At 42.6% G+C, this 25,769-nt stretch overlaps 1 protein-coding gene across 1 annotated transcript in view; it reads left to right on the top strand.

Moving 5' to 3' along the window:
• Positions 1–25,769, top strand: part of EIF3D (eukaryotic translation initiation factor 3 subunit D) — a 1,307,751-nt gene that overhangs the window by 1,122,094 nt on the left and 159,888 nt on the right. Inside the window, 1 exon segment of the mRNA XM_044070941.1 lies at positions 697–889. Coding sequence (XP_043926876.1) covers positions 697–889 — 193 coding nt within the window.

Raw genomic sequence — 25,769 nt, 5'->3', positions numbered from 1 at the left:
TGTTTGTCTATGGAAACTTTTTTGAATTTATGTTCAAGTACTTGTATATTTGTTATATAATATCTTGTTTAATTTGTTTCTCGATATTCTAACCATTGTATGCTGCATCATTTGTAAAACTCAGAATTTACTCCTTTCATATGTTCTCTGCTCTTTGTACAAAATAGCTATGTTTATATAATTTTTCTGTTTTTTTTTTTTTAATATTTTTTTTACTATGTATCTGGAGCTTTTCTCCCTGGGCCTCTGCTGTGTCCAGTTGGACTAACCCGGTAAACAAATAATAAATAAATAACTTTTACTATTACGTTGAGTTTCCTGTACAGCTATACAACTTGGCAGATACTGGTTGTTTTTCCTTCATCCTTTTGATAGTTTTCCATCAGATATTTATCCAGAATGTTTACTGCAAATATTTGACATTGGTAAGTGATTCTGTATAAGGAAGGTGTTAGGAATTTGGCTAAGTTCAGGTCAGTTCCAAAAGAATGAATTTCATAATGTGGAAAGGTTCTTTTCTGTTGTGTACATGTACATCACTGGTTTTGCTTTTGTACAGTATGCAGTGGAATCTTGTGGATACCTGATTTGGGGCAGTAGAGATAATCCAGTATTCAGTATATTCAGTAGTTTCTGCTTTCAACATTAAATCGGCATTTCTGGGACTGTTGCCATTCATTATTGTTTCTGTTGTAGGTACGTCTCTCGCTACCATGTAAAAGATTCTTCCCGTCATGTTATCCTGGGAACCCAGCAATTTAAGCCTAATGAGTTTGCTAGCCAGATCAACTTGAGTATGGAGAATGCATGGGGTATCTTGCGCTGTGTTGTCGATACTTGTATGAAACTTGATGAAGGAAAGTACCTCATTCTGAAAGACCCTAATAAGGTAAGTATTATGCATCAAGAACAAATAATTGGTCAAAGAAGGATATTAAGTTCATGTATGTGATTTCGTCAAAAGCAGACTATCTTGCCTCTCAGAGATTTAAATGTTGTAAATCTGGGACAGCTCCGAGTTAAACTTTTATTTACATTGCTTAATTTGGTGTGTCAACTGGGAAATTCTTGTTTTCTGTTCCAAGGAGAAAAGCTGAAACATCAAAGTGTGTAAATAATAATGAATATTTTTGAGACGTTATGAAACTACATGTACTATCATTCAGAGATGCATGAAATGAAACCATACTATATCGTATGTACATGGTAAATACTATTTTGACATACTTAATTTGGGGCTTAATCTGAGAACATACTCACAAGATCATGTGACAACAACTGAAGAAAAACTGCCATATTTCTGCTTTCAGGGTCCATCATCTGTTAACTGCCCGTTGTCCCAAAACATGGATTCCCTCAGCCCTTTATTATCATGATTGCTTGTGGACATCTTGGTACTCTCTTGTCCTGCAATAAAAGTCCTGCATCAAATCTAGTTATTTTGTTGCAAGCCTTCTTTTGTAGGTTAGGAGATGCGCAAAATATAAAAGTGAAGGAATCCATATTTTGGCAGTTAAATTAGAACCTTAGGACAGAAATAACTTAGCTCTGTGGATCCTAATTAACATTTATCTTTGGACACTGCATTATGTGTATGTACTTATGTACTAAACCATAGTTGTCAGTGTTGGGTGTGTTATTGTAACACTGCTGTATGTAGGTTGGTTAGGGGATGCATAGAATATAGAAGTGAAGGTGAAGTGCATATTAGCAGTCAGTAGTTTATTTATTTTATATTTGTTTACTGGGATAGTCCGACTGGATACATGTCCATTTTCAGTGGAGGCCCGGGGAGAAAAGCTCCACATAGTCAAACATACAAAAGGTTGCATAAGAAGTTAGAAACAATTAGAATATATATATAAAAAAAGTGGTAATATACATTGTGTACATTGGTTTAGAAGTGTTCCCTAGTAGGGACTCACAGTTCTCATGGACAGGCATACAAAGGTTACACAAGAAGTTAGAAAATTAGAATGTATAAAAACAAAGTGGTAATGTATCTTATGTACATTGGTTTAGTAATATTCCCTAGTAGGGACTCTCAGATGTTCATCGTGTTACCCTGCTGCAGTCATCACACTTGGGTTATCCTGCCGTCAGGCAGTCCCACAGTCGGCCCGAATTCCAAAGTCTTGGTCTGGCGTCTGTTGCTGTCGCTTCTTCCCTGACGTCAGTGTGCCAGGGGTATATGAGAGGCATCCGACACCATTTTCTTTAGTCTTTCTTGCCGCGCAGTGCCCGAAGCAGAAGCAGTTCGCAAGTGCCGGTCGGCCGACACCTGAGATTTTCGAATCGAGTTTCAGTCCGAAGTCTTCAAAGCTAAGTACCCCGTTGTTGAACCTTTTCTTGCCTCAGTCCGATGTCAGAAAAAGTTAACAATTGCATTTCTTGTGGGAAGCAAATACCTCATAAGGACTTTCATTCTTTTTGTATACCTTGCCTAGGCCCAGACCACAACATCACTGGTTGTCGGTTTTGTGCTAGGTTCAATAAGCGAACTATAAAGTGACGCTTTAATTTCGCATGACTCTACTTGGGTAGGAAATTTAATTACACTATGCCGTCGGAGCAACCAACTACCGGCGTGCATAAAAAACGCAAAGATAAAGAAAGGCAGCCTAGATCAAAGCCAGACTCCGAGCCCTCGGCTGGGCCGGTCGCAGATTCTCTGGTTTTCAGTGAGGCGCCTACACAGCCCCTGGCTACCGCTGAATTGGATCCCCAGACTGCTTTGGATTCTCCAGCAGAGTTTTCTAGGCCGACGCAGCCATTTTCTTTAGGCCCTACCGACGACATCGCAGTGGGAGAAGCCGGTGCTGTAGAAACACCTTCGGTTTCTGAAGGTGTCTTCAGACCGACTACTCTCACCATAAAATCTTATGCTAAGCTTAAGACTCCTCTAAAACCAAAAAAAGACTACACTTCAGTCTCCAGGTCAAGGCCCTGTGCCTAAGAAACAGATGCTTAAAATGGCTGAAGATTTAATTTCTTTGATCAGGGGTTCCCAACCCCCCCGACAAAAGGCCTAGACAAGAGGAGGATTATGCCTCCTCTGATAAAGTGTCTGTTTCGTCAATCTCCTCTGAGGAACAGGATTACTCCTTTCCCCCTTCTGAAGATTCTGATGCCAAAGACTCCATTCCCTCAGCTTCTCCGCCTGAAGATTATTCCTTTGGGGAAACCTTACATACCATGAGGGAACATTTCCACTGGGAAGGTCAAGACTACTCAGACTCAAAGAAAAGGCTCCGAGAGTTTCTTTTACTCCCCCAGCACAGACCACTTGCTATCCCCCCAGTTTTAGACATTGTGGATGATGTTTTCTTAGAATCAGTCTAAATCCAGTTTCTCTGCCTCCTGCTCTAGCCAAACCAGATAGATACTATAGAGTGCCTGACTCACACAAATTCCTATACAAAAGCCCTGTTGCTGATCCAGAGACAATCTCCCAGGGTCCCAAAGGGGCTAAGGCTTCTATGGCTAAAAATCCTGTACCCTCTGAAAGGGACTCCAGAGCACTAGATAGGTGGGGGAAGAAGGTTTACACCTCAGCTACTCTAGCTATGAGAGCACTAAATTGTCAATTTCACATGCTTAAATACCAGCAATTCCTAATGTCTCAAATAAAACAAAAGATGGGCATGCACCCTCAACAGTCTGAATTCAAGGAAATGCAGAATCTGTTGCATGCAGCTGAACAGGTGGGCAAACATACTTTACAATGTGGTTTTGATGCCTTGGAAGCTTCCTCTAGAGCAGCTGTTACTGGGTCCGTTATACGTAGGCATGCTTGGTTAAAGGAACAATCTCTGCCTGATCATGTTAAAGCAAAGTTACTAGATGCACCCTTACAGCAGAATGTCTTATTTGGGGTTAAAGCAGAGGAGGTTTTAAAGAAAATGGAGGATAAGGCAAAATCTATGCAAACGGTCAAAGATTTCTTACAGGTACAGCCCCCACGCTTCAGCAGAAATTGGCCAACAAAAAATTGGTCCTTTCCAGCTTCTGACAGACCACAGAGGGGTAAATACAGGTGCCCAAGGGGCAGAGGACAAGCAAAAATCCCTTACAAACCCCGCCAATGGGGCACTGCAACACAGAAGGGAGGAGAAGATGGGTCCCAAGCTACTAGAAGGCAAACACAATGACTTAAACTGCCAAGCAAAACTCTCTTGGCAGCTCCCTTGGGAGGAAAATTAGCACTTTTTGCAGACAACTGGCGCATCGTCACAAAGGACAAATGGGTCCTAGACATTATCTCACAAGGATACAGATTCCATTTCCACACCTTGCCAAGGATAAAAGGAATGCCAAACCTGCCACAAAATCAATGGGCAGAGGCACAAAAACAAATTACATCTCTCATGGACATGAGAGCCATTCAACTGGTACCTACACAGGAGCAAGGCCAAGGATTTTACTCAAGGCTCTTTCTAGTCCCCAGAAAGGACAACGCTTGGAGACCCATTCTGGACCTTTCAATTTTAAACACCTTCTTGCAAGTACCCAAATTCAAGATGCTAACACTACAGCAGCTTCTTCCCATGCTGGGCAAGAAAGCTTGACTAGTAACGTTGGACCTCAAGGAGGCATACCTGCATGTCCCTATCAGACAAAATTGCAGAAGATACCTCCGTTTCATTGCAGGTTCAACCCATTACCAATTCTCTGCACTGCCCTTTGGCTTATCTACTGTGCCCAGGGTCTTCACAAAATGCCTGGCACCAGTAATTGCATACTGCAGACAGAGGAATTCAAATATACCCATACCTGGACGACTGCCTCATCCAAGCAGAAAGCAAGGACATTCTCTTACAACACCTGGCTTTTGTAAAACATCTTCTAAGTTGCCTAGGGTACACAGTAAACGAAAAAAAATCAAAACTAGTGCCCTCACAAAATATGACATTCCTGGGTGCCAGCTTGAATACAATGGCCCAGATGGCTTATCTGACGCCAGACAAACAACTACAATTAACTCAATACTTCAGAGCAATGGCAACAAAGACCCAACTCCCTGCAAGAAAAATTCTGCAGGTCTTGGGCTTCATGGCATCTTGCATACTACTAATAACATTTGCAAAACTGCATATGAGGAAATTACAATGGTACCTAAAAAGCATATGGACTCAACACAGCCACAGCTTGGAAACAGTGATACCTCTCATTCCCTGCCTTCAACAGGAGTTTCTATGGTGGTCACAGGCATGTCACCTCAACAAGGGTCAGCCTTTCACCTTACCCCCAGCCAGGCAAACTATGACAACAGATGCATCGGACTATGCCTGGGGGGCACACATGGCAGGACGGTGCATTCAAGGCATATGGACTGCAGATCAAAGAAATCTGCACATCAATTAAAAAGAAATGCTAGCTGTACAAAATGCTCTGACAGCCTTCAAGGACCTCTTACATCCAGGACAGCTTATCATAAGGACAGACAACACCACAGTAATGTGGTACATAAACAAGCAAGGGGGCACACACTCCTACCCTCTATGCAGGCAAGCAATGACCTTGTGGAACACGGCACTGGCTTACTAAGTTCAATTACAAGCTCAATTCCTGCCAGGAAAAAAGAACACATTGGCAGACGACCTAAGCAGAAACATCATGGATCCCCACGAGTGGAAACTGGAGCCACAAGTATTTGCAATGATAAGTCAAAAATGGGGGCTCCCAGACATAGACCTGTTTGCCAGCCCCCAAAACTATCAACTAACAAAATTTTGCACAAGGACTTTTCACCATCAAGCTTGGAAAGTGGACGCACTCTCATTCAGTTGGAAAATGCTGACAGTATATGCCTTTCCTCCATTACCCCTTCTCACAAAGGTGCTGCTGAAAGTCAGGTTGGAGAGACCCCGAATGATGCTCATTGCCCCAGACTGGCCACGCCAGCACTGGTACCCACTATTAAGGAATATGGCCCAGGGCCCACCATGGATTCTACCACAAATTACCCATCTGCTCGCACAGCAAGACAATCAGATTCTACACAGCCAGCTCAAAACCTTAAACTTGGCAGCATGGCAAATCACCTAAGCAACCAGCCAGCTCCTCTCTCACAAGCTGTTATGGATGTTATTCTGGAGGCCAGGAGGCCCAGCACCAGGAAAGCCTACTCAGACAAATGGAAAAGGTTTTGCACCTGGAACCAAGCTAAAGCCCAAAATACCCTTCAGCCTGACATACCTCAGATTCTGCAATATTTAACTGAGATGTTACACAAAGGGCTTTCTTTTTCATCTATTAAAATTCACACCTCAGCTATTTCAGCTCACTACAACACGGATCCTCCCTTATTTTCACATCCACTCCTAAGACAGTTTCTCAGAGGGGCCAAAAACATTAGGCCTCCCAGGAGAGCACCAACACCTACTTGGGACCTCAACTTTGTTCTGGAAAAACATACGCTACCTCCTTTTGAGCCAGCTTTCTCAGCTGACTTAAAGTTTATATCATGGAAGACTGCCCTGCTGCTAGCAATTACTTCAGCGAGAAGAGTTTCAGAGCTTCAGGCACTAATGGCAGTAGAGCCTTTCCTCATTTTTCATCAAGACAGAGTTTCTCTACGAACTAACCCCTCCTTTATGCCTAAGGTGGTATCCAGTGTGGCTCTAAATCAAACCATCCATTTACCCACCTTCTTTCCAAATCCACAGAACAAAGGAGAAAGACTCCTACATTCCTTGGACATTCACAGGCAGCTATGTTACTACTTGGATAAAACTAAGGTTTTCAGAAAATCTGACCAGCTTTTTGTATCCTATGCTATAGCATCACAAGGAAAGGCTATCTCAAAACAGACCATTTCCAAATGGATAGGACATTGCATACGTTTTTGCTACACCCACCATGGACAGCCAGTTCCTGCTAGCATAAGGCCCCACTCTACCAGGGCAGCAGCTACATCTACAGCCTTCCTCAGGGGGGTGCCAACCAAGGATATTCTGGAAGCTGCAACTTGGAGTTCAGTACACACCTTCACCAAACATTACCACTTACCACTTTACTCTAAGACTAGAGCTGGCTTCGCCACTGCAGTTTTGCAGGGCCTTCTAGCCTCCTCTAACCCTGTTTGACTCCACCTCCCATCCTTAGCTTTGGGATTCTACCCAAGTGTGATGACTGCAGCAGGGTAACACGATGAACATAGTACAGTTTTGTACCTACCATAAATGTAGATGTTCGAGTGTATACCCTGCTGCAGTCCAGGTTACCTTCCCTCCATCCCCTCTGACCTAACTAAGACCTTTCTATACCTTAAAATCTGTTACAACCTTTGTGGTGTATTTGCTTATAGCTGGAGGGATTTTTTGTTTATACTACACTTTTTATTATTGGTACTATCTACTGACCACCGTTTGGGAGAGGGGGGCACCTGACATCTGGGCAAGAAAAACTAAAGAAAATGGCGTCTGATGCCTCTCATATACCCCTGGCGCACTGACGTCAGGGAAGAAGCGACAGCAACCGACGCCGGACCAAGACTTTGGAATTCGTTCCGACTGCAGGGACCGCCTGACGGCAGGATAACCCAAGTGTGATGACTGCAACAGGGTATACACTCGAACATCTACATTTATGATAGGTACAAAACTGTACTTTCTCATGGATAGACACAATTACAAGTAAGATTGGATACATAGCATGGTGATGTAGTTAAATGTTATGATAATTATTGATTATGTTATTGTTTTATAACTTAATCCGGGTTGGTACATGGGCATAGCAAGTTCAATTTGAGATATTGTTTGTTTGTTTTTTTAAGAGACTTTTGGAGGATTGTAGGGTTATATAATTTGGCAAGGCATTCCAGGTTTTGCCAACAAAGTTGCTGAACAGGGATTCACCACCTGAGTTATTAGCTTTGTGGGTTTAGACCAGTAATTTGTCAGCTGACCGTAGGGATCTCAGGTTGCTATATGGCTTAATAATATTTATAAGAGAGGGGGGTATCTTTAGGGTGGTATAGAACTTTGTGCGCTATTAAGAGTTGATTGAATTGAATTAATCTGGGCAGTTCCAACCATTCTAGTTGTTTCATGTTCTGGCAGTGATGGGTTCTATAGGTGGAGCCAGTGGCTAATCTGGCAGTACAGTTGTAGGTATGGGACAGCTTACTTCAGTTTTATTGAGGTTTGAGAGTACAGGTGAGGCATATAAAAGAGTATGAGAGTAGGTGTGATCAGGCGATTTCAGTCCTAGCCAGTGGGGTTAAGAGTGCCTTGCTTCTATACAGTGATCCAAGCTTCTTATTGATGGTCTGTATGGTTTTGTTGACCTGTAGGTCAAATTTGAGATTGTCTATGATAACCCCTATAAGTTTAGTGTGTTGATCTGGGAAGATAGTGTTGACATTGTTAGACTTGACAGAGAATGAAAGTGTGGCAGATCTACTAGTGGGGGTGAAGAGTAGAAGTTTAGTTTTATTGGGGTTCAGTAGTAGGCATTGGTTGGCGAGCCAGTTCTCAATAGTGTTAAATGTATTTTGGGTTAAGATTTGTAGTTCGGATCGGGAGGTGGCTGAACAGATGAGAGTGGAATCATCTCCATATTGAATACAGGTAGCTTTAGGGATAGCAGTGTGAAGATTATTGATAAAAATATAGTGGGCCTAGTATGGAGCCTTGAAGGACACGACGTGTGAGAGGTAGCTGACTGGAGAGTTTGCCCTGCCATAGTACCACCTGTTGAAGGTTGAACACTTTGAGACATAAATGACTTAGTTCTTTAGAGCCTAACTAGCCTTTGGTTTTCATTGGGCGCAGTATTATGTACAGAAACCATTTGAAATGTCAGGATCCACTAGAGCGAGTTCTGAAACGCAAAGATCGAATGAAAGAAAAAAGAAAAGAAAAACATGGGCTTGCACATACCAAGTCTGAGATGTCCATTTTTTGGAATATTCTCTTTTCTCGGAGGTATGACAATCTCAGAGTTAGTGTATATAAGTTGGGAGGGTGGGTGCAGGGGGAGCTTTCCCCCTGTAAAAAAAAAAAAAAAAAGAAAAAAGAAAAAAAAAAGTTTTTTGAAGGACAAGAGCAGTGTTTGATGTTCTTCGTGTTTCACTGTTGCAGTCATCACATTTGGGTTTTCTGCCTGCAAGGTAGCCCTCAGCCGGCCTGAATACCAGAATCTTTGGATTTCTGCATCGGATGCTGTCAGTACTACCATGACATCAGGTCATCAGGGGTATAAAACATGCAGCCGACGCCATTACATCACTTTTTCTTGCCGTGTGGTGTCCGAAACAGAAGGAATTCACAAGTGCTGGTCGGCCGACTCCTGAAATTTTCGTTTTCGAGTTTCAGACCTCAGACCTGAAGTCTTCAAAAAGATAAGTACCCCGTTGGGGATCCTTTTTCTTGCTCTAACCGATTTCAGAAAAAATTAACAATTGTCTTGCCTGTGAAAACCAAATTCCTTATAGAGATTTTCATTCTTCCTGCGTCACCTGTTTAGGCCCAGACCACGACGTTAGCTCACTGTCGGTTTTGTGCCTTGTTCAACGCCAGCACTATTCATCGCCGGGCTATTTTTGTAGCTAAATACTTTTGTTCTCGATCTCCTTACACCGAAATGGCCTCGTTAAGCCATCCGATTACCCATCTTCCGAAAGACCGTAAGGATAAAGACAGAGACAGGCCGCATAGGTCTAAAACTGCCGACGACACTTCAGTTAAGCTAGTCACCAGTCCGCCGGTACTCAGTGAGGCGGTTTCGCAGCCCCTGATGCCCACTACTACAGATTTGCAGGCCTCTACTGAGACCCATTCGTAGTCCGGTATGCTGCAAAATGCTTTTTCGACTATGGAACCTGTGGATGTCTCTACCTTGAATGGGTCCTGAGCCGCTGTGGATTCATCGGCTTCTGAGAGTGTATTCAGGCCTACCAACTTTCATATTCAACCGACGACTTTGTTTCAAGCTAGAAATACTGAATTCTTCAGGCCTAAAGCTTGCACTTTGCCTAGAAAACCAGCGACCAAGCCGCATACTCATGCCCATATGCCTCAAAAACAAATGATTAGAATGGCGGAAGACCTTATTGCCTTAATTAGGGGAAGCCAGCCTTCCCCCTCTGAGAGACTTAACTGATTTTCTTTCTGATTCTTCTGATCAGGAATCTGATATCTCTGCTCCTTCTGACTACCAAGAATTACCATTATCTACTTATGAGGATTCTGATGCAGAGGATTCCATTCCATCTCCTTCCCCTCCAGAAGATTTTTCTGTTGATGAAACCTTGCATACCCTTAGGGAGCATTTCTGCTGGGAAAGCCAGGACTATTCTGAGTCCAAAAAGAGACTTGGGGAATTTTTACTCCTGCCTCAACACAGGCCTCTAGCTATCCCTTCTTTTCTGGAGATTGTAGATTGTTTTCTTGGAATCCAGCCTTACCCCAGACATTTTGCCTCCAGCTCCCAGGAAACCTGACAGGTACTACAGAGTACCTGACTCTCACAAATTCCTGTTCAAGAATCCTACTGCTGATCCAGAGACCATTTCCCAAGGACCAAAAGGCATTAAGGCTACTGCCAAAAATCCTACCCCTTCTGATAGGGACTCCAGAACTTTAGACAGATGGTGTAAAAAGGTATACACTTCTGCTACTTTAGCCATTAGGGCTTTAAACTACCAGTTTCTTAAAGTATCAGCAACATATTATGGGACTACTTAAACAGAAAATGATGTTGATTCCTGACTGTGATGAACACAAAGATTTGCAAGAGTTAATGCATTCTGCTGAACAAGTTGGTAAACGTACTTTGCAATGTGGTTTTGATGCTTTAGAAGCATCTTGCAGGGCTGCTGCCACTGGGACTATACTTAGAAGGCATGCTTGGCTTAAGGAACAAAATTTACCAGATCATGTCAAAGTTAAATTACTGGACGCACCCTTAAACCAAAACCGCTTTTTTGGCAGCAAAGCAGAAGTCGTCCTCAAAAGGATGGAGGAAAAAGCTAAATGTATGCAAACTGTTAGATTTCTTACAAGTACTGCCTCAGAGATTCAGTAGGCATCGCCCTTCACAGAACTGATATTTTCTAGTCCCTTCCAGGCCTTCTCAGTCCAAACCCAGGAGCAGCAGACCATTAAGACTTCAATCTCAGGCTGTGCACAGATCTAAGCACTTCCAAAGCAGGAGGTAGTAAGCCACCTCCCTATGGAAAAATGGCACAATGACTTATCCTTAACTCTTCCAAGCCCTGCTCAACTACTTGCTCCCTTAGGAGGAAAGCTCGCCCTGCATGCTAAAAACTGGGAACTCATTACCCAGGACAAATGGGTTTTAAACATAGTTTCCCTAGGATACAGATTCCACTTCCACTCACTACCAACCCCAAGTGGATGGCCAGACCTCCCCCCAAATCAGTGGGCGGAGGCCCAAAAACAAGTGCTCTCTCTCTTCAGTTTCAGGGCTATTCATCCTGTCCCAGCAGAACAAAAGGGACAAGATTTTTATTCAAGACTGTCCCTGGTTCCCAGAAAAGAAAACTTATGGCATCCTATCCTGGACATGTCTATTCTCAACACCTTTTTAGTAGTTCCAAAATTCAAAATGCTAACTCTTCAACAGCTTCTTCCTATGCTAGCCAAGGATGCCTGGCTGGCAACCTTAGACTTGAAAGAAGCTTACTTGCACATCACAGTAAGGGAATCCTGCAGACAATGCCGTTTCAGGGCGGGCTCCATGCACCATCAGTTCTCTGCACTTCCCTTTGGCTTATCTACTGCGCCCAGGGTATTCACAAAGTGCCTAACTCCAGCCATTGCATTTTGCAGGCAGAGAAATATTCAGATTTACCCATACTTGGACGATTGCCTGATTCAGGCAGTAAGTCAGGACTTGCTATTACAACACCTGGCATTTGTAAAGAGACTTCTAACCTCACTGGGGTACACCATCAATGAGAAGAAATCACACCTAGTACCCTGCCAACAGATTGTATTCCTGGGAGTAAGCTTGAACACAACTTCCCAGATGACATTCCTCACTCCGGAGAAACAAGTTTATATGACAACCTGCTGGCCACAAAAACCCAGCTATCTGCAAGGAAAATCCTGCAAGCCCTGGGGTTCATGGCCTCTTGCATTCTGTTAATTCCATATGCAAGACTGCATATGAAGGAACTTCAATGGTATTTAAAATGTTTATGGTGTCAACATTATCAGGACCTGGAAACAATGATTCCTATAATTCCTTGTCTAAGGCCAGAGTTCCTTTGCTGGGCAGAGGCCTGCTACCACATCAAGGAACTCCCTTTCACTCTACCCCCTGCCGCCCAAGCCCTAACAACAGACGCATTGGATTATGCATGGGGGGCTCGCATGGCAGGGCAGTGCATTCAGGGCAAATGGAACCCAAAACAGATACACCTGCATATCAATCAAAAAGAAATGTTAGCTCTACAGAACGCTCTGATGGCCTTCAAAGACCTTATTCTTCCAGGACAACTATTGGTAAAGACGGACAACACCACAGTTGTGTGGTACATACACAAGCAGGGGGAACCCGTTCCTACCCACTCTGCAGACTAGCCATGGCTCTTTGGAACACAGCCTTGAACTACCAAGTGAACCTGCAAGCTCAATTCCTGCCAGGCAAACTAAATTCACTGGCAGACGACTTAAGCAGAAATCTCATAGACCCACACGAATGGAAACTGGAACCCAAAATATTCACGTTCTTGAGGAACAAATGGGGGGGGGGGATACCAGAGGTAGACCTGTTTACCTCCCTTCAGAACTACCAATTGAACAAATTCTGCATCATAACTCCCCACAGTCAAGCTTGGAAAGTGGATGCCCTGTCCTTTACCTGGGAAAGCCTCTCATATGCCTTTCCCCCTGTGCCTCTCCTCTCGAAGGTTCTACTAAAGATCAAACAGGGCAAGCCAAGGACAATACTGATTGCCCCAGACTGGCCATGCCAGCACTGGTATCCCCTTTTGCGCAGTCTGACAGTGCTACATCCATGGTACCTGCCTCAGACCCCTTCCCTGCTGTCCCAGCAAGCGGGCCAGATTCTGCACCCTCCGCTTCAAACCCTGAACCTTGCAGCCTGGTTAATTCCCTGAGCTCACCCCTAGCAGCCCTCAGTAAGCAGGTGCTGGATGTCATTTTTGAGGCAAGGAGGCCTAGTACTAGAAAATCCTATTCAGAAAAGTGGAAAAGATACTATTCCTGGAGCCAGGCTCAGGAGAGGGGCACAACGGTGCCCAGCTTACCCCATATTCTAGATTATTTAACAGAAATGCTCTACAAGGGCCTATCTTTATCTTCTGTTAAGATTCATGCCTCTGCCATTTCAGCACATTATAATACTGAGCCCATCCCTCTTCTCTCATCCCCTGCTAAAACAATTCCTTAGAGGGGCCAAAAATGTAAGGCCCCCCCAGGAGAGCTCCCACTCCAGCCTGGGACCTTAACTTTGCATGGGAAAAACTCACACTTCCCCTCTTTGAACCAGCTGCTACAGCAGAGTTGAAATTCCTTTCTTGGAAAACAGCCTTACTTCTAACCATCAAGTCAGCAAGGAGTGTCTGAACTGCAGGCCCTCATGGCAGTGGAACCCTTCATTATCTTCCATGCGGACAGAGTTCCCCCTCAGGACGTATCCATCCTTTATGCCCAAGGTGGTGTCTAGTGTGGCTCTAAACCAGTCCATTCATTTGCCTACTTTTTTCCCTAATCTTCAAAATAAGGGGGAAAGGATACTGCATTCTCTGGATGTGCACAGGCAGCTTAGATTCTATTTGGACAGAACTAAGCCTCACGGAAAATCTGACCAGCTGCTAGTTAGTTTTGCTGCAGGGGCAGAGTGGAAGGCCATTTCAAAGCAAACCGTTTCCAAATGGATAGCCAATTGCATCCATTTCTGCTACAAGCACCATGGAAAACCTACCCCACAGGGAATAAGATCACAATCCACCAGGGCTGCCTCTACCTCTACAGTGTTTCATAGAGGAGTCCCTACCCAGGGACATCCTGGATGCTGCTACCTGGAGCTCTGTACATGCTTTCACCAGGCATTACCACCTGCTTATCTTTTCTAAATCCAGAGCTAGATTTGCCACAGCGGTCTTACAGGGCCTGATTGCTAGCCCCAATGCTCTTTAACTGTCTCCACCCTTCCTTAGCTTTGGGAATCAACCCAAATGTGATGACTGCAACAGTGAAACGCAAAGAACATAGTACAGTTGTGTACACTTAACCATAAATGTAGATGTTTGAGTGTATTCGCTGTTGCAGTCCTGGTTACCCTCCCTCCAGCCCCTTGACTTCTCTTGGCTCTACTTTTCCTTCTTATTTGGAATGTATTATATCTTGTGTATTTGCTTTTTGCTGGGGGTGTTCCATACCATATAATTGCTTCTTATTGTGGGGGCACCTGACATCTGGGGCAAGAAAAACTGATATAGTGATGTCGGCAGCATGTTTTATACCCCTGACGACCTGCCGTCATGGAAGTAGCGACAGCATCCGAGGCAGAAATCCGAAGACTCGTGTTCAGGCCGGCTGAGGACTACCTCCTGGCAGATAACCCAAATGTGATGACTGCAACAATGAATACACTCAAACGTCTACTGTTATGGTAAGTGTACACAACTGTACTTTCTTGATTTCCTCTTCTCTTGCAGTTTCAATCTTTTTCCCCCCATGTGTCGGCACTCACCATTTTGAGTGCAAACATTTCAGTGGAGAGCCAGTATGTACATATTTATTGAACTGTAGTAAAGTGATGAGAACAAAGAATATTACATTACCACTAAGAGTAAAGGATACCATCATTCCACTACTTTTTACTTGAAAGAAGTTTTTTCTTTATACCCTGTGATCAGTCACTCGTGGCTTTCTTTCCACTTCTTGCTTTCCTCCTACTTTGCATTTTAGTGCTGTATTAATATCACAACCGCTTCTTTATTCTGTCTTCAGGACTAAACAAATCTTTTTTTTTTTTTTTTGTTTTTTTTTTTTTTTTAAGTGTAACAGCTTTATTAAGCATGGTAGACAATTTCAGAACAAGTAATGGCAAATACATCAACCTGTATAACAACAGCAGAAGCAATTAGAACCACGAAACACACTTTTAAATATGCAGAGTTAACTGTACAGAACAGTGTTCTCACAGCAGCTTGGTCACTTTCCAGTTGTGTGGGTTACTAAGGCACAACTAAAGACTAGAATCAGAAACGTCTTCCACACTTACATGAGGATATTACTTGCTAACACTGTGTTTGGAGATAGCAGGTTAGTTAGTAATGCAGTGGCAAATTATTCAGACCAGGCTGATGAGGTATGAGCATAAGTCCTGAATGGCAGCTGGAATCCATTTTGTCACCAGGTCCAGATTGTATAATCTTTTAAGGCTGAGGTTTAGGTCAGCAGCTTACTACAGTAGACTACTACTTATGCTTTGAGTTACCTTCTTAGGGCTCCTTTGCTTCTTGTGATGAACATTCTCATTAAAGCAGAATGTTGTGGTATCTACAGTATACAAACAAAGCCTGAGAGTCTTGATTTGAATTATTTGCTATGAAAGAGAATCGGTTCATCATCCAGTATAGTCCATTAGGTCTAACACTGGAACAGCTCCAGAACTTCTGAAAGAGAAACACCCTCCCCACAACATGAGTATACTTGGTGCACTGAAAATGTTTTTCTGCACTAAGGGCAAGGGCTAGCACCTTCCTGCATGAGTAGAATTGTTTTCTAAAGGATATAAAGGGTAGTCTGAAGACTGGTGGCTAATCTACCCAGCGTAAGTGCAAGAGCTTTGATATAATGTGCTTGTCACTTGGGCAGTGAATCTGCGCATCTCATTCACTTTTTTAGTATTGAGTTAATAATGGTTAGAAGGAGAAGGCTTTAATTTTTGTCAGCAGTTTTCTTTGTTCCAGTAAGACTTTTCCATATAGAGGTTAATGGGAAGAAGATGTTCTTCTTCTAAACCCTAATACCATAAGTGCACACCGGAATTCCTGGTGCCTGCAGTGATCATTGCTGTTATGGAAAGAGGATAAGTTATGATGCTAGAGAGATGTGAATACCAAAGGGCAAAGGTGAAAGGAGGTTCTCCTGCAGCAGCCACTGTGGCTTCTATTGCTGCTAGATTTTGTTATTTAGTTAGTCCACTTCAAGGAAGAAATAAAAGGCAAAGTCTCCCGCTCCACAAGTTAACGCTGTAATTCCGTAAATAAAGAATCAAGTAAACTAAAGAGAAAAAACGGAATGCAGCGAAAGTAAGGATAAAATTCCAAAATTTAATTCCAATGATTGTGCACAAACGGATGAGCGCTTTCACTATGATAGCTTCTTCATATCCTTCTACAAAAAATCTCCACAAACCTGTTCTTTATATAAATAACCCAATCAATCAATTAATAAAAGATCAAAAAAAATTTTAAAGGGCTCATCTACACTAGATCATTAAAAAATATAAAAGACATAGACAAGCATGTAAAAACATATAAAAACATATATAAATAAAAAGTGCTCATATAACATACACTCAAATGCATCATGTTAAAAGTATTGAAGATGTGTGTGAACAAGTACATCTGGTCATTGATGTGCCTAAATATGACAAAGTGTGAATCAACACTGAAACTAAACTACAGATGTATGTGGATAACTGCTGAATTATCTCACATTCCTGCGTTGTTTCAACTTGGGTTTAATTGAGACTCTATCATTCAACCCATGCCCCCTATCTGCTTTTAATGTAATGATCCAGTCAGTCTCCTTAGCCTCTGTGAAGTTCATAATGTCACCACCCCTCTTATTGGCAATAACTATCTCCAATACCCGAAACAGAAAATTATGATCCTCATGGTTGGTGATTACATGCTTCGCTAAAGCATTATGTGGGGTACCCTTCCTCATGTGGTAGATATGTTTTGTCATTCTGTCCCATAGCGGACGGTTAGTTTTACCAACATAGAAGCACGAGCATGCCTGGCAGATAGCTAAATAAACCACATTAGATGTCATGCAATCTGCATCCACCCTGGTGGAAAATATCGTATGTTGGTCTGGGTGGAAAAATTCCTCACTACTATCTATATAGGAGCAAAAATTACAATGACCACAGGGTTTAGTACACCCAATATTCATCACAGTCCTATCAAATCTAGGATAGCATAACAATCGCTTCAGATTACTCCTATTCCTGAACAAAAAACCCGGTGTCTCCCCCACAATGTTTTTCAAATCATTATCAACAAGGAGGATACCCCAGTGTTTACCAATGATCTCCCTCAGCTCGGGTAGGTCAGAAGTAAAACAAGTAGAGAACTTGACGGGTCTGTGGACCATGAGATCTCCAGTGACTTCATACTGGCTTCTAGGACCAAAATATGGTAAACCCAGGGTAGTACGAAGCGTATATGCCTCCTCCAGATAAGAGGTGATCTCACCGTCATTATAACCCTGACTCAATAATCTGTTTCTGAGGCTTTCTAACTCTAAAGTAAAACCACTGTCAGTGGGATTTAATCTAGAGGCTCTAATGGCCTGTCCTTTCATAATATTCTTAAAGACAAATGGTGGATGCATGCTCGACCTAAATAGTAAGGAGTTACAATGACATGCCTTGCGATGAACTCCCGTATTAATCAAATTACCCGTTAATCTCTCAATATATAAATCAAGAAAATCAATTCTGTGTGTTGAGTGATTCATAGTAAAAGTAAGGAATGTAGTTAAACTATTCATAATTGATAACATTGATTCCAACTGTGTTAATGTACCGTTCCAAGGGACAAAAAGGTCATCAACAAACCTTCTGTAGAACACCACATGTTTACAAAATAATTCATTCTTAAACAAAACATGTTCTTCCCAATAGGCAAGAAACATGTTGGCGTAGCTGTTGGCACAGGGTGTGCCCATAGCTACGCCATCCCGTTGTCTATAAATCTGGTCCTGGAACATAAAAAAGTTATTCTCTAAGACCAGTTCCAAAAAATGAACTATAAGATCTATCAGCACTGTCGTATAATCACTATGCGCTCTCAAATAGTGCGATACATAATCAAGCCCTATATCATTGCGAATCACAGTAAACAAGGATTGGACATCAAAGGTGACAAAAGTGCAGTCACATACCCTGCCTTGCTGTCCAACACATTCATATAAATCAATCAGGAACTGCTTGGAATCCTTTAAAACTATAACATTGTCATTCAACACACATCGTAGATGTTTCTCTACAAAGACTGATAAATGTTCAGTGGCCCAACCATGGCCAGACACTATTGGTCTCATAGTTGGTTTTCCGCATTTTTATGTACCTTAGGGAGCCCTTGTATAATTGGTATGACTGGTGCACAAATCATAAGGTATTCATATAACTCCTTATCTATCAAATTGCTCCTAAATATGTCATGGAGTGTGTTACTAATGTATTTAATAACAGGGTGTACCTTATCAATAGAAGTAAGCTCATATGTATCATGAAGGGGGCATCACCTGTTACTAGGACTAACACAGATAGCTGTAAGGACTCTCTGGATGTTATACATATTGTCCATCCTAGTGCATGTTCGGTGAGCAATTTATATCCTGAAGTACATGTAATTAAGAACGGACCTGTAACTACAAAGGGAGGATCAGAGGTCGTGGTTAGACCTAAGAAAGCAACCTCTTTGACTGGATCCAGTAAGCGCACAATTTGGATCTAACTTTTCCTCTGCCTGTACACATGGAGAAGGGTCCCCGCAGACCATGCTCCATGAGTCGAGGCAGGCAGAAGAGGAAACTGTCAGAGGATTTCATACCTCATCAGACTTTAAAGAAAATGTGGAACAACAAGCACTAGTTCATAACTTGTCCCATGTAAATTTAACTAATGATGATATTAGTCTTTTGAATAGAGGCTTGAATTTCATTCCTAAAAGCCAGAGTAGATTAACTGAGACAATTGTAGACCTGAAGTTATTTTGCAGGAATATAATGCTTAAATTTATTTATAATAATTCTCAGAGAGAATCCTCTCAAACCAGGAAGTTTGTCTTTAAGACCTTGAGTGATTACGTACCTGTACATCATTCCCTGGTTGAAGCTTTTTTTTAAATTAACTGAAGATGAATTGTACAGTTACTATAATACTGATTTGAGATCAAATAGACAGAGACGACGAGACAATCTGACTTTCCAGGAACGTCAGTGTTTAAGAAAGTTACAGAATGACCCCACCATCATTATCAGACCGGCTGACAAAGGTGGTAAAGTTGTGGTCCTGGATATGTCCTTTTATACAGAGGCCATGACTTTAATGTTACAGGACAGGTTTTATGAGCTTACTTCTATTGATAAGGTACACTCTGTTATTAAATACATTAGTAACACACTCCGTGACATATTTAGGAGCAATTTGATAGATAAGGAGTTATATGAATACCTTATGATTTGTGCACCGGTCATACCAATTATACAAGGGCTCCCTAAGGTATATAAAAATGCGGAAAACCCACCTATGAGACCGATAGTGTCTGGCTGTGGTTGGGCCCACTGAACATTTATCAGTCTTTGTAGAGAAACATCTAAGATGTGTGTTGAATGACAATGTTATAGTGTTAAAGGATTCCAAGCAGTTCCTGATTGATTTATATGAATGTGTTGGACAGCAAGGTATGGTATGTGACTGCACTTTTGTCACCTTTGATGTCCAATCCTTGTTTACTGTGATTCCCAATGATATAGGGCTTGATTATGTATCGCACTATTTGAGAGCGCATAGTGATTATACGGTAGTGCTGATAGATCTTATAGTTCATTTTTTAGAACTGGTCTTAGAGAATAACTTTTTTTATGTTCCAGGACCAGATTTATAGACAACAGGATGGCATAACTATGGGCACACCCTGTGCCAACAGCTACGCCAACATGTTTCTTGCCTATTGGGAAGAGCATGTTTTGTTTAAGAATGAATTATTTTGTAAACGTGGTGTTCTACAGAAGGTTTGTTGATGACCTTTTTGTCCTTTGGAACGGTACATTAACACAGTTGGAATCAATGTTATCAATTATGAATAGTTTAACTACATTCCTTACTTTTACTATGAATCACTCAACACACAGAATTGATTTTCTTGATTTATATATATTGAGAGATTAATGGGTAATTTGATTAATACGGGAGTTCATCGCAAGGCATGTCATTGTAACTCCTTACTATTTAGGTCGAGCATGCATCCACCATTTGTCTTTAAGAATATCATGAAAGGACAGGTCATTAGAGCCTCTAGATTAAATCCCACTGACAGTGGTTTTACTTTAGAGTTAGAAAGCCTCAGAAACAGATTATTGAGTCGGGATTATAATGATGGTGCGATCACCTCTTATCTGGAGGAAGCATATACGCTTCGTACTACCCTGGGTTTACCATATTTTGGTTCTAGAAGCCAGTATGAAGTCACTGGAGATCTCATGGTCCACAGACCCATCAAGTTCTCTACTTGTTTTACTTCTGACCTACCCGAGCTGAGGGAGATCATTGGTAAACACTGGGGTATCCTCCTTGTTGATAATGATTTGAAACGCATTGTGGGGGAGACACCAGGTTTTTTGTTCAGGAATAGGAGTAATCTGAAGCGATTGTTATGCTATCCTAGATTTGATAGGACTGTGACGAATATTGGGTGTACTAAACCCTGTGGTCATTGTAATTTTTGCTCCTATATAGATAGTAGTGAGGAATTTTTCCACCCAGACCAACATACGATATTTTCCACCAGGGTGGATGCAGATTGCATGACATCTAATGTGGTTTATTTAGCTATCTGCCAGGCATGCTCGTGCTTCTGTGTTGGTAAAACTAACCGTCCGCTACGGGACAGAATGAGAGAACATATCTACCACATGAGGAAGGGTACCCCACATAATGCTTTAGTGAAGCATGTAATCACCAACCATGAGGATCATATTTTTCTGTTCGGGTATTGGAGATAGTTATTGCCAATAAGAGGGGTGGTGACATTATGAACTTCACAGAGGCTAAGGAGACTGACTGGATCATTACATTAAAAGCAGATAGGGGGCATGTGTTGAATGATAGAGCCTCAATTAAACCCAAGTTGAAACAACGCAGGAATGTGAGATAATTCAGCAGTTATCCACATACATCTGTAGTTTAGTTTCAGTGTTGATTCACACTGTCATATTTAGGCATATCAATGACCAGATGTACTTGTTCACACACATCTTCAATACTTTTAACATTATGCATTTGAGTGTATGTTATATGAGCACTTTTTATTTATATATGTTTTTATATGTTTTTACATGCTTGTGTATGTCTTTTATATTTTTTAATGATCTAGTGTAGATGAGCCCTTTAAAAAATGTTTTGATCTTTTATTAATTGATTGATTGGGTTCTTTATATAAAGAACAGGTTTGTGGGGATTTTTTGTAGAAGGATCTGAAGAAGCTATCGTAGTGAAAGCGCTCATCCGTTTGTGCACAATCATTGGAATTAAATTTTGGAATTTTATCCTTTCTTTCACTGCATTCCGTTTTTTCTCTTTAGTTCACTTCAAGGAAGAGACTGGCTGTCATCAAGTACTGGTACAGCAAACAGCTTTCTTACGTGCAGCTCTTCAAGGAAGAGACTGGCTGTCATCAAGTACTGGTACAGCAAACAGCTTTCTTACGTGCAGCTCTATCTCCTTCCTTGTCTCCCACAATGCTGTGCTCCTTATTTACCTCCAGTCTCATTTGTTGCCATATGCAGTGGAGGTGATCAATCACTGCTCAGTCAAGAAAAGTGAATGCTTTCATTTTAGCAATTTTTCCCCTTATTTTTGTAGAAATTGTTATCCTGAAGGTAGGTTTTCTACATAGGGGTTTTTATTCACTGTGGTAACAGAGGTAGAGCTCTGATCCTACTGAATCAATTTCATTCTCATACATGGGATGCAAAAATAATGTTAGGTAGTCAGATGGGCAGAGTTACACAGCCAGAATCCTGACAAAAGAAAGACCCTTTCTATTAAAGCATTTTTGAGGTAGGACATTTTTCTGGATAGACTGTCCAAGGAACGTGGGCACAACAAGAGGCCAGTCTTTGCATCATAGTACCAGAAATGAAGGTGGTCCTCCTAGCATTGCAGGCCTTTTAAGACCACCTTTTCCAGGTTTTTATAGCCAGCCACATGGACAGAATGGCAGTAGTGTAGTATATCAGCAAGCAACGTGACACCTTAGGTTATCTATGGTGTCAGGCGGCCATGCGAGTCTGGGAATGGGTGATGTCCCTCTGTTTACATGTTGCAGTGTTCTGTACAGTTGGGTTTCCCCTTTTGCTACCCGAATGTCTGGCCAGTGTACAAAAGTTTTGCAGTCACTGTATAGTTCGTGGGACATCTGACGTGGCTAGCAGAGCATGGGCCATAAAAGTGACGTCTGCATGCACCAGACCTCTGAACTTCTCTGCTGCCAGTCGAACGTCAGGTGCTTCTGACTTCTCGGCTGTCGGATTCTCGAGAAACTCCGATAAGTACCCCGTTGAGGAACCTTTTTTCAGTCTTTGTATGCTAGTGCTTGTTCATGTCATCCAGAAAGGGCAAGTATAATTGCGGTCATCAGATTCCACACAAGGATCCCCACGAACTCTCTTTTCTGTCTAGGAAAATCTCATGACTACAAGGCCTGCCACATTTGCCAGGCCTTTGTCCCTAAGACCTTACGTAGCAGACTTCACTCACTCAGATTTTACCTAGAGAACCAACGTCTGAAACAGTTAACATGAAGTATGGAAGGACCTTCTGACTTGCCTGCCGAGCTGCCAAGAAAAAAGGCCAAGACTGCAAGGCTTGCTATCATCGCTGTGGCTTCGCTCTTGTTGTGACCGACGTCGGCCTGGATGGACAGTCTTGCTCCACCGCCTTGGGTTATAGCACGTACCATATCGGATGTCGCAGAACCTGGTGTAGAAGGCATGTCCACAGAAGCTCTGCGGACGTCTGATTCTGACGCCGAGGGGGAACCTAGGCCCTCAGCAGACCAGCTGGATCCCACCACTGCTTCCCAGTCATCTGGTCCTAGGCTTTCTCTGGTCCAAACGCCCACTAAGCCTTCACTTAAAAAGAAGGAAAAGAGAAAAGCATACCTCTCCAGTTAGGGAGAGCCAACCAGATTGGCAGGCTTTCTCACAAAGCCTCTTTAATGCATTCATAGCCCTGCGGCCTACTACCCAAGAAACTTCCATTACTCCTCCAGTTTTGAGTCCTAGGCCTCAGGCCTCAGGCCCCAGATCCCTCTCGGGTGGAAGAGGAAGAGTACTCTGATTCTTCCTCAGAAGAATCGCTCTTACACGTCTTAACTCCCTTCCCCACTTGGATATGCCTCTCCAGAGAAAGAATCTGCAGAAGCTGATTCCCCTGCAGAAGATTTCACCTTTGTGGAAACCACAGCCAAGATGAGAGAGCATTTCAAGTGGGATCCATCAGAAATGGCTGAGGTACAAAAACGGTACTATGAGTTTATCCAGATGGATTCCTCAGCTCCCACTGCTGTCCCACCTATTCCTCCAGCCTTTCTAGATGCTTTCTCTGCAGCATCCTTGAATTCAGATTGCCAATCCCCAGCCTCCCGCAGACCTGATAGTTTTACAAGGTCCCAGAGACCGTTAAATTCCTGATAAAATGTCCAACTGCAGACCCAACCACCATCTCAGTCTCTACTGACAAGGCTGCTAAATTACTACCCTCCTCTCTGCTGACAAGGACAGCAAGGCAATGGAGCGTTTGGGGAAAAAGGTGTACACTTCTGCTACTCTGGCTATCAGAGCAATCAACTGTCAGGCACCAGTGATTCCATTCTGCAGGACTCAAGGGATCCATATCTTCCCTTACCTGGATGACCTTCTCATCCAGGCAGACTGCAAACAGTCCCTCCTGCTCCAGTTGCAGAAAACCATTGCCTTTCTGCAGTCTCTGGGATTTTCAGATAAATTAACCATTGCCCTTCTGCAATCTCTGGGATTTTCAGATAAATTACCCCAAATCCCATCTGGACCCTACCCAGGACATAGTGTTCCTGGGGTGCAGAATTCGGACAGACACCATGACAGCCTTCCTTCCTCCCCAGAAGGTTACAAGCCTGACACAATACCTACTTTAGGTACTTCAAACCAAGGAAATGACCACAAGGCAGTACCTCAGGCTCCTGGGCTACATGGCTTCCACTATACCTATGCTGCCTTTAGCAAGACCTCACATAAGGAAACTGCCGTGGTACCTCAGGTCTGCTTGGATGCAGCACTCCCACCCCCTGGAGTTCGAGGTACACTTATTGCCCTGCCTCAAACAGGAGATTCATTGGTTGTTGGCCCAGGTGAAGCTTAACCCATGCCTTCCATTCCAACCACCATCTCCGATACTGGTCATGCACACACATGCCTCAGACCTCAGTTGGGGAGCTACACTGGGGCCACTAAAGGTGCAGGGAGTTTGGCAAGAACCACATCAGAAAGAGCACATCAGTGTAAGAGAAATGAGAGCAATACTTCTGGGCTTGGAAGCCTTTCAACTCAGGCTCCAGCAGGAACCCATAAAGTTTTTCACAGACAATACCACAGTACTTTGGGATCTCAAGCAGGGGCAACCAGATATATCTTACTTTGCAGACGCTCTCTGTCAAAAGATTTTAATACTCTTAACATATACTGGAAGAATCACGCAGCAAAAAGGTAGGCCAAAAAAGAGTTTATTTTACATGCATGGAGACCTGCCACAAAGTTCTTGGTTGTCAGCAGTCTAATTTCTACACACTTTACATGGGTTTTTATACCCTCTTTTGTGCATACACAGCAGCTGGTTACTAGACAAGGAATTTCAGTCAAGGCTATAAATTCACTCACTGGAGCCTTAGATGGTAAAAAGTCAAACACAAGATAAGTTGGTGCCTACATCAAGGTAACATCCATGCACTCCTCCTTGGTCAGAGGTCAGTCCCAAGATAGGCCTGTGCCTGGACCAAAGTAGCATCTGTGCATTCCTTTCTGGTCAGCAAATTCCTTACAAATAAACAACTCATTTTAGCTTATTTCTTTGCACGCAATGCAGTTTCACATTTTAACCCTTCCTATACAGGATACAAAGATGTTGAACACAAAGATTCTTACTACATTTCCCCCCTCACAACACTTTGTATCACCAGTAATACATTTTATCCATACAGGTTTTAACACGATTCATTTTCTGTATATTCAGAATAATAAGCTTTAGTTGCATTGGCAGACAATACACTTGATATTATCATTCGGATGCAAGGAATGCAACAACAACCCAACAGTAGGAATATAATGGCACCAACACATACAGCAATTAAGACATTCATAAATACTGTTCCCCAATTTCCAAACCAATTCTGGAAAAGTCAGTCAATGGATTCTGTCCTGGTTTTGTAAGTTCAGAAACTTGTTGTAAGATCTCCAAATGACTGTCTATATCGTGCTCATTATCGGAATAAAGAACAACACTCCTCCTGGATAACAGCAAGTACCTCCTTTACGCCGCTAGGGTGAAATCGGCGCCTTCCGATTCTGCAACACAACAGTCCTCATTGCAGTTAGCTCATCCGTCACCAACTCTAGCAGAAAAAGTTGCATTTCTCAAAGTTTCTAACAGTTTTGACAGTTTTCTGAGCTCCCAAATAGATTTTACTGTCCCATAAGCTGGAAGAATACCAGCCCAAGAAATGACATCATCGCCCAAGTCCATGTGTGACAGTCCCTTGCTGCTACTGT

Source organism: Protopterus annectens, chromosome 1.part0 (assembly GCF_019279795.1).
Source record: "Protopterus annectens isolate FY-2018-M chromosome 1.part0, PAN1.0, whole genome shotgun sequence".
NCBI lineage: Eukaryota > Metazoa > Chordata > Ceratodontiformes > Protopteridae > Protopterus > Protopterus annectens.
This window is presented reverse-complemented; position numbering and strand designations above follow the sequence as displayed.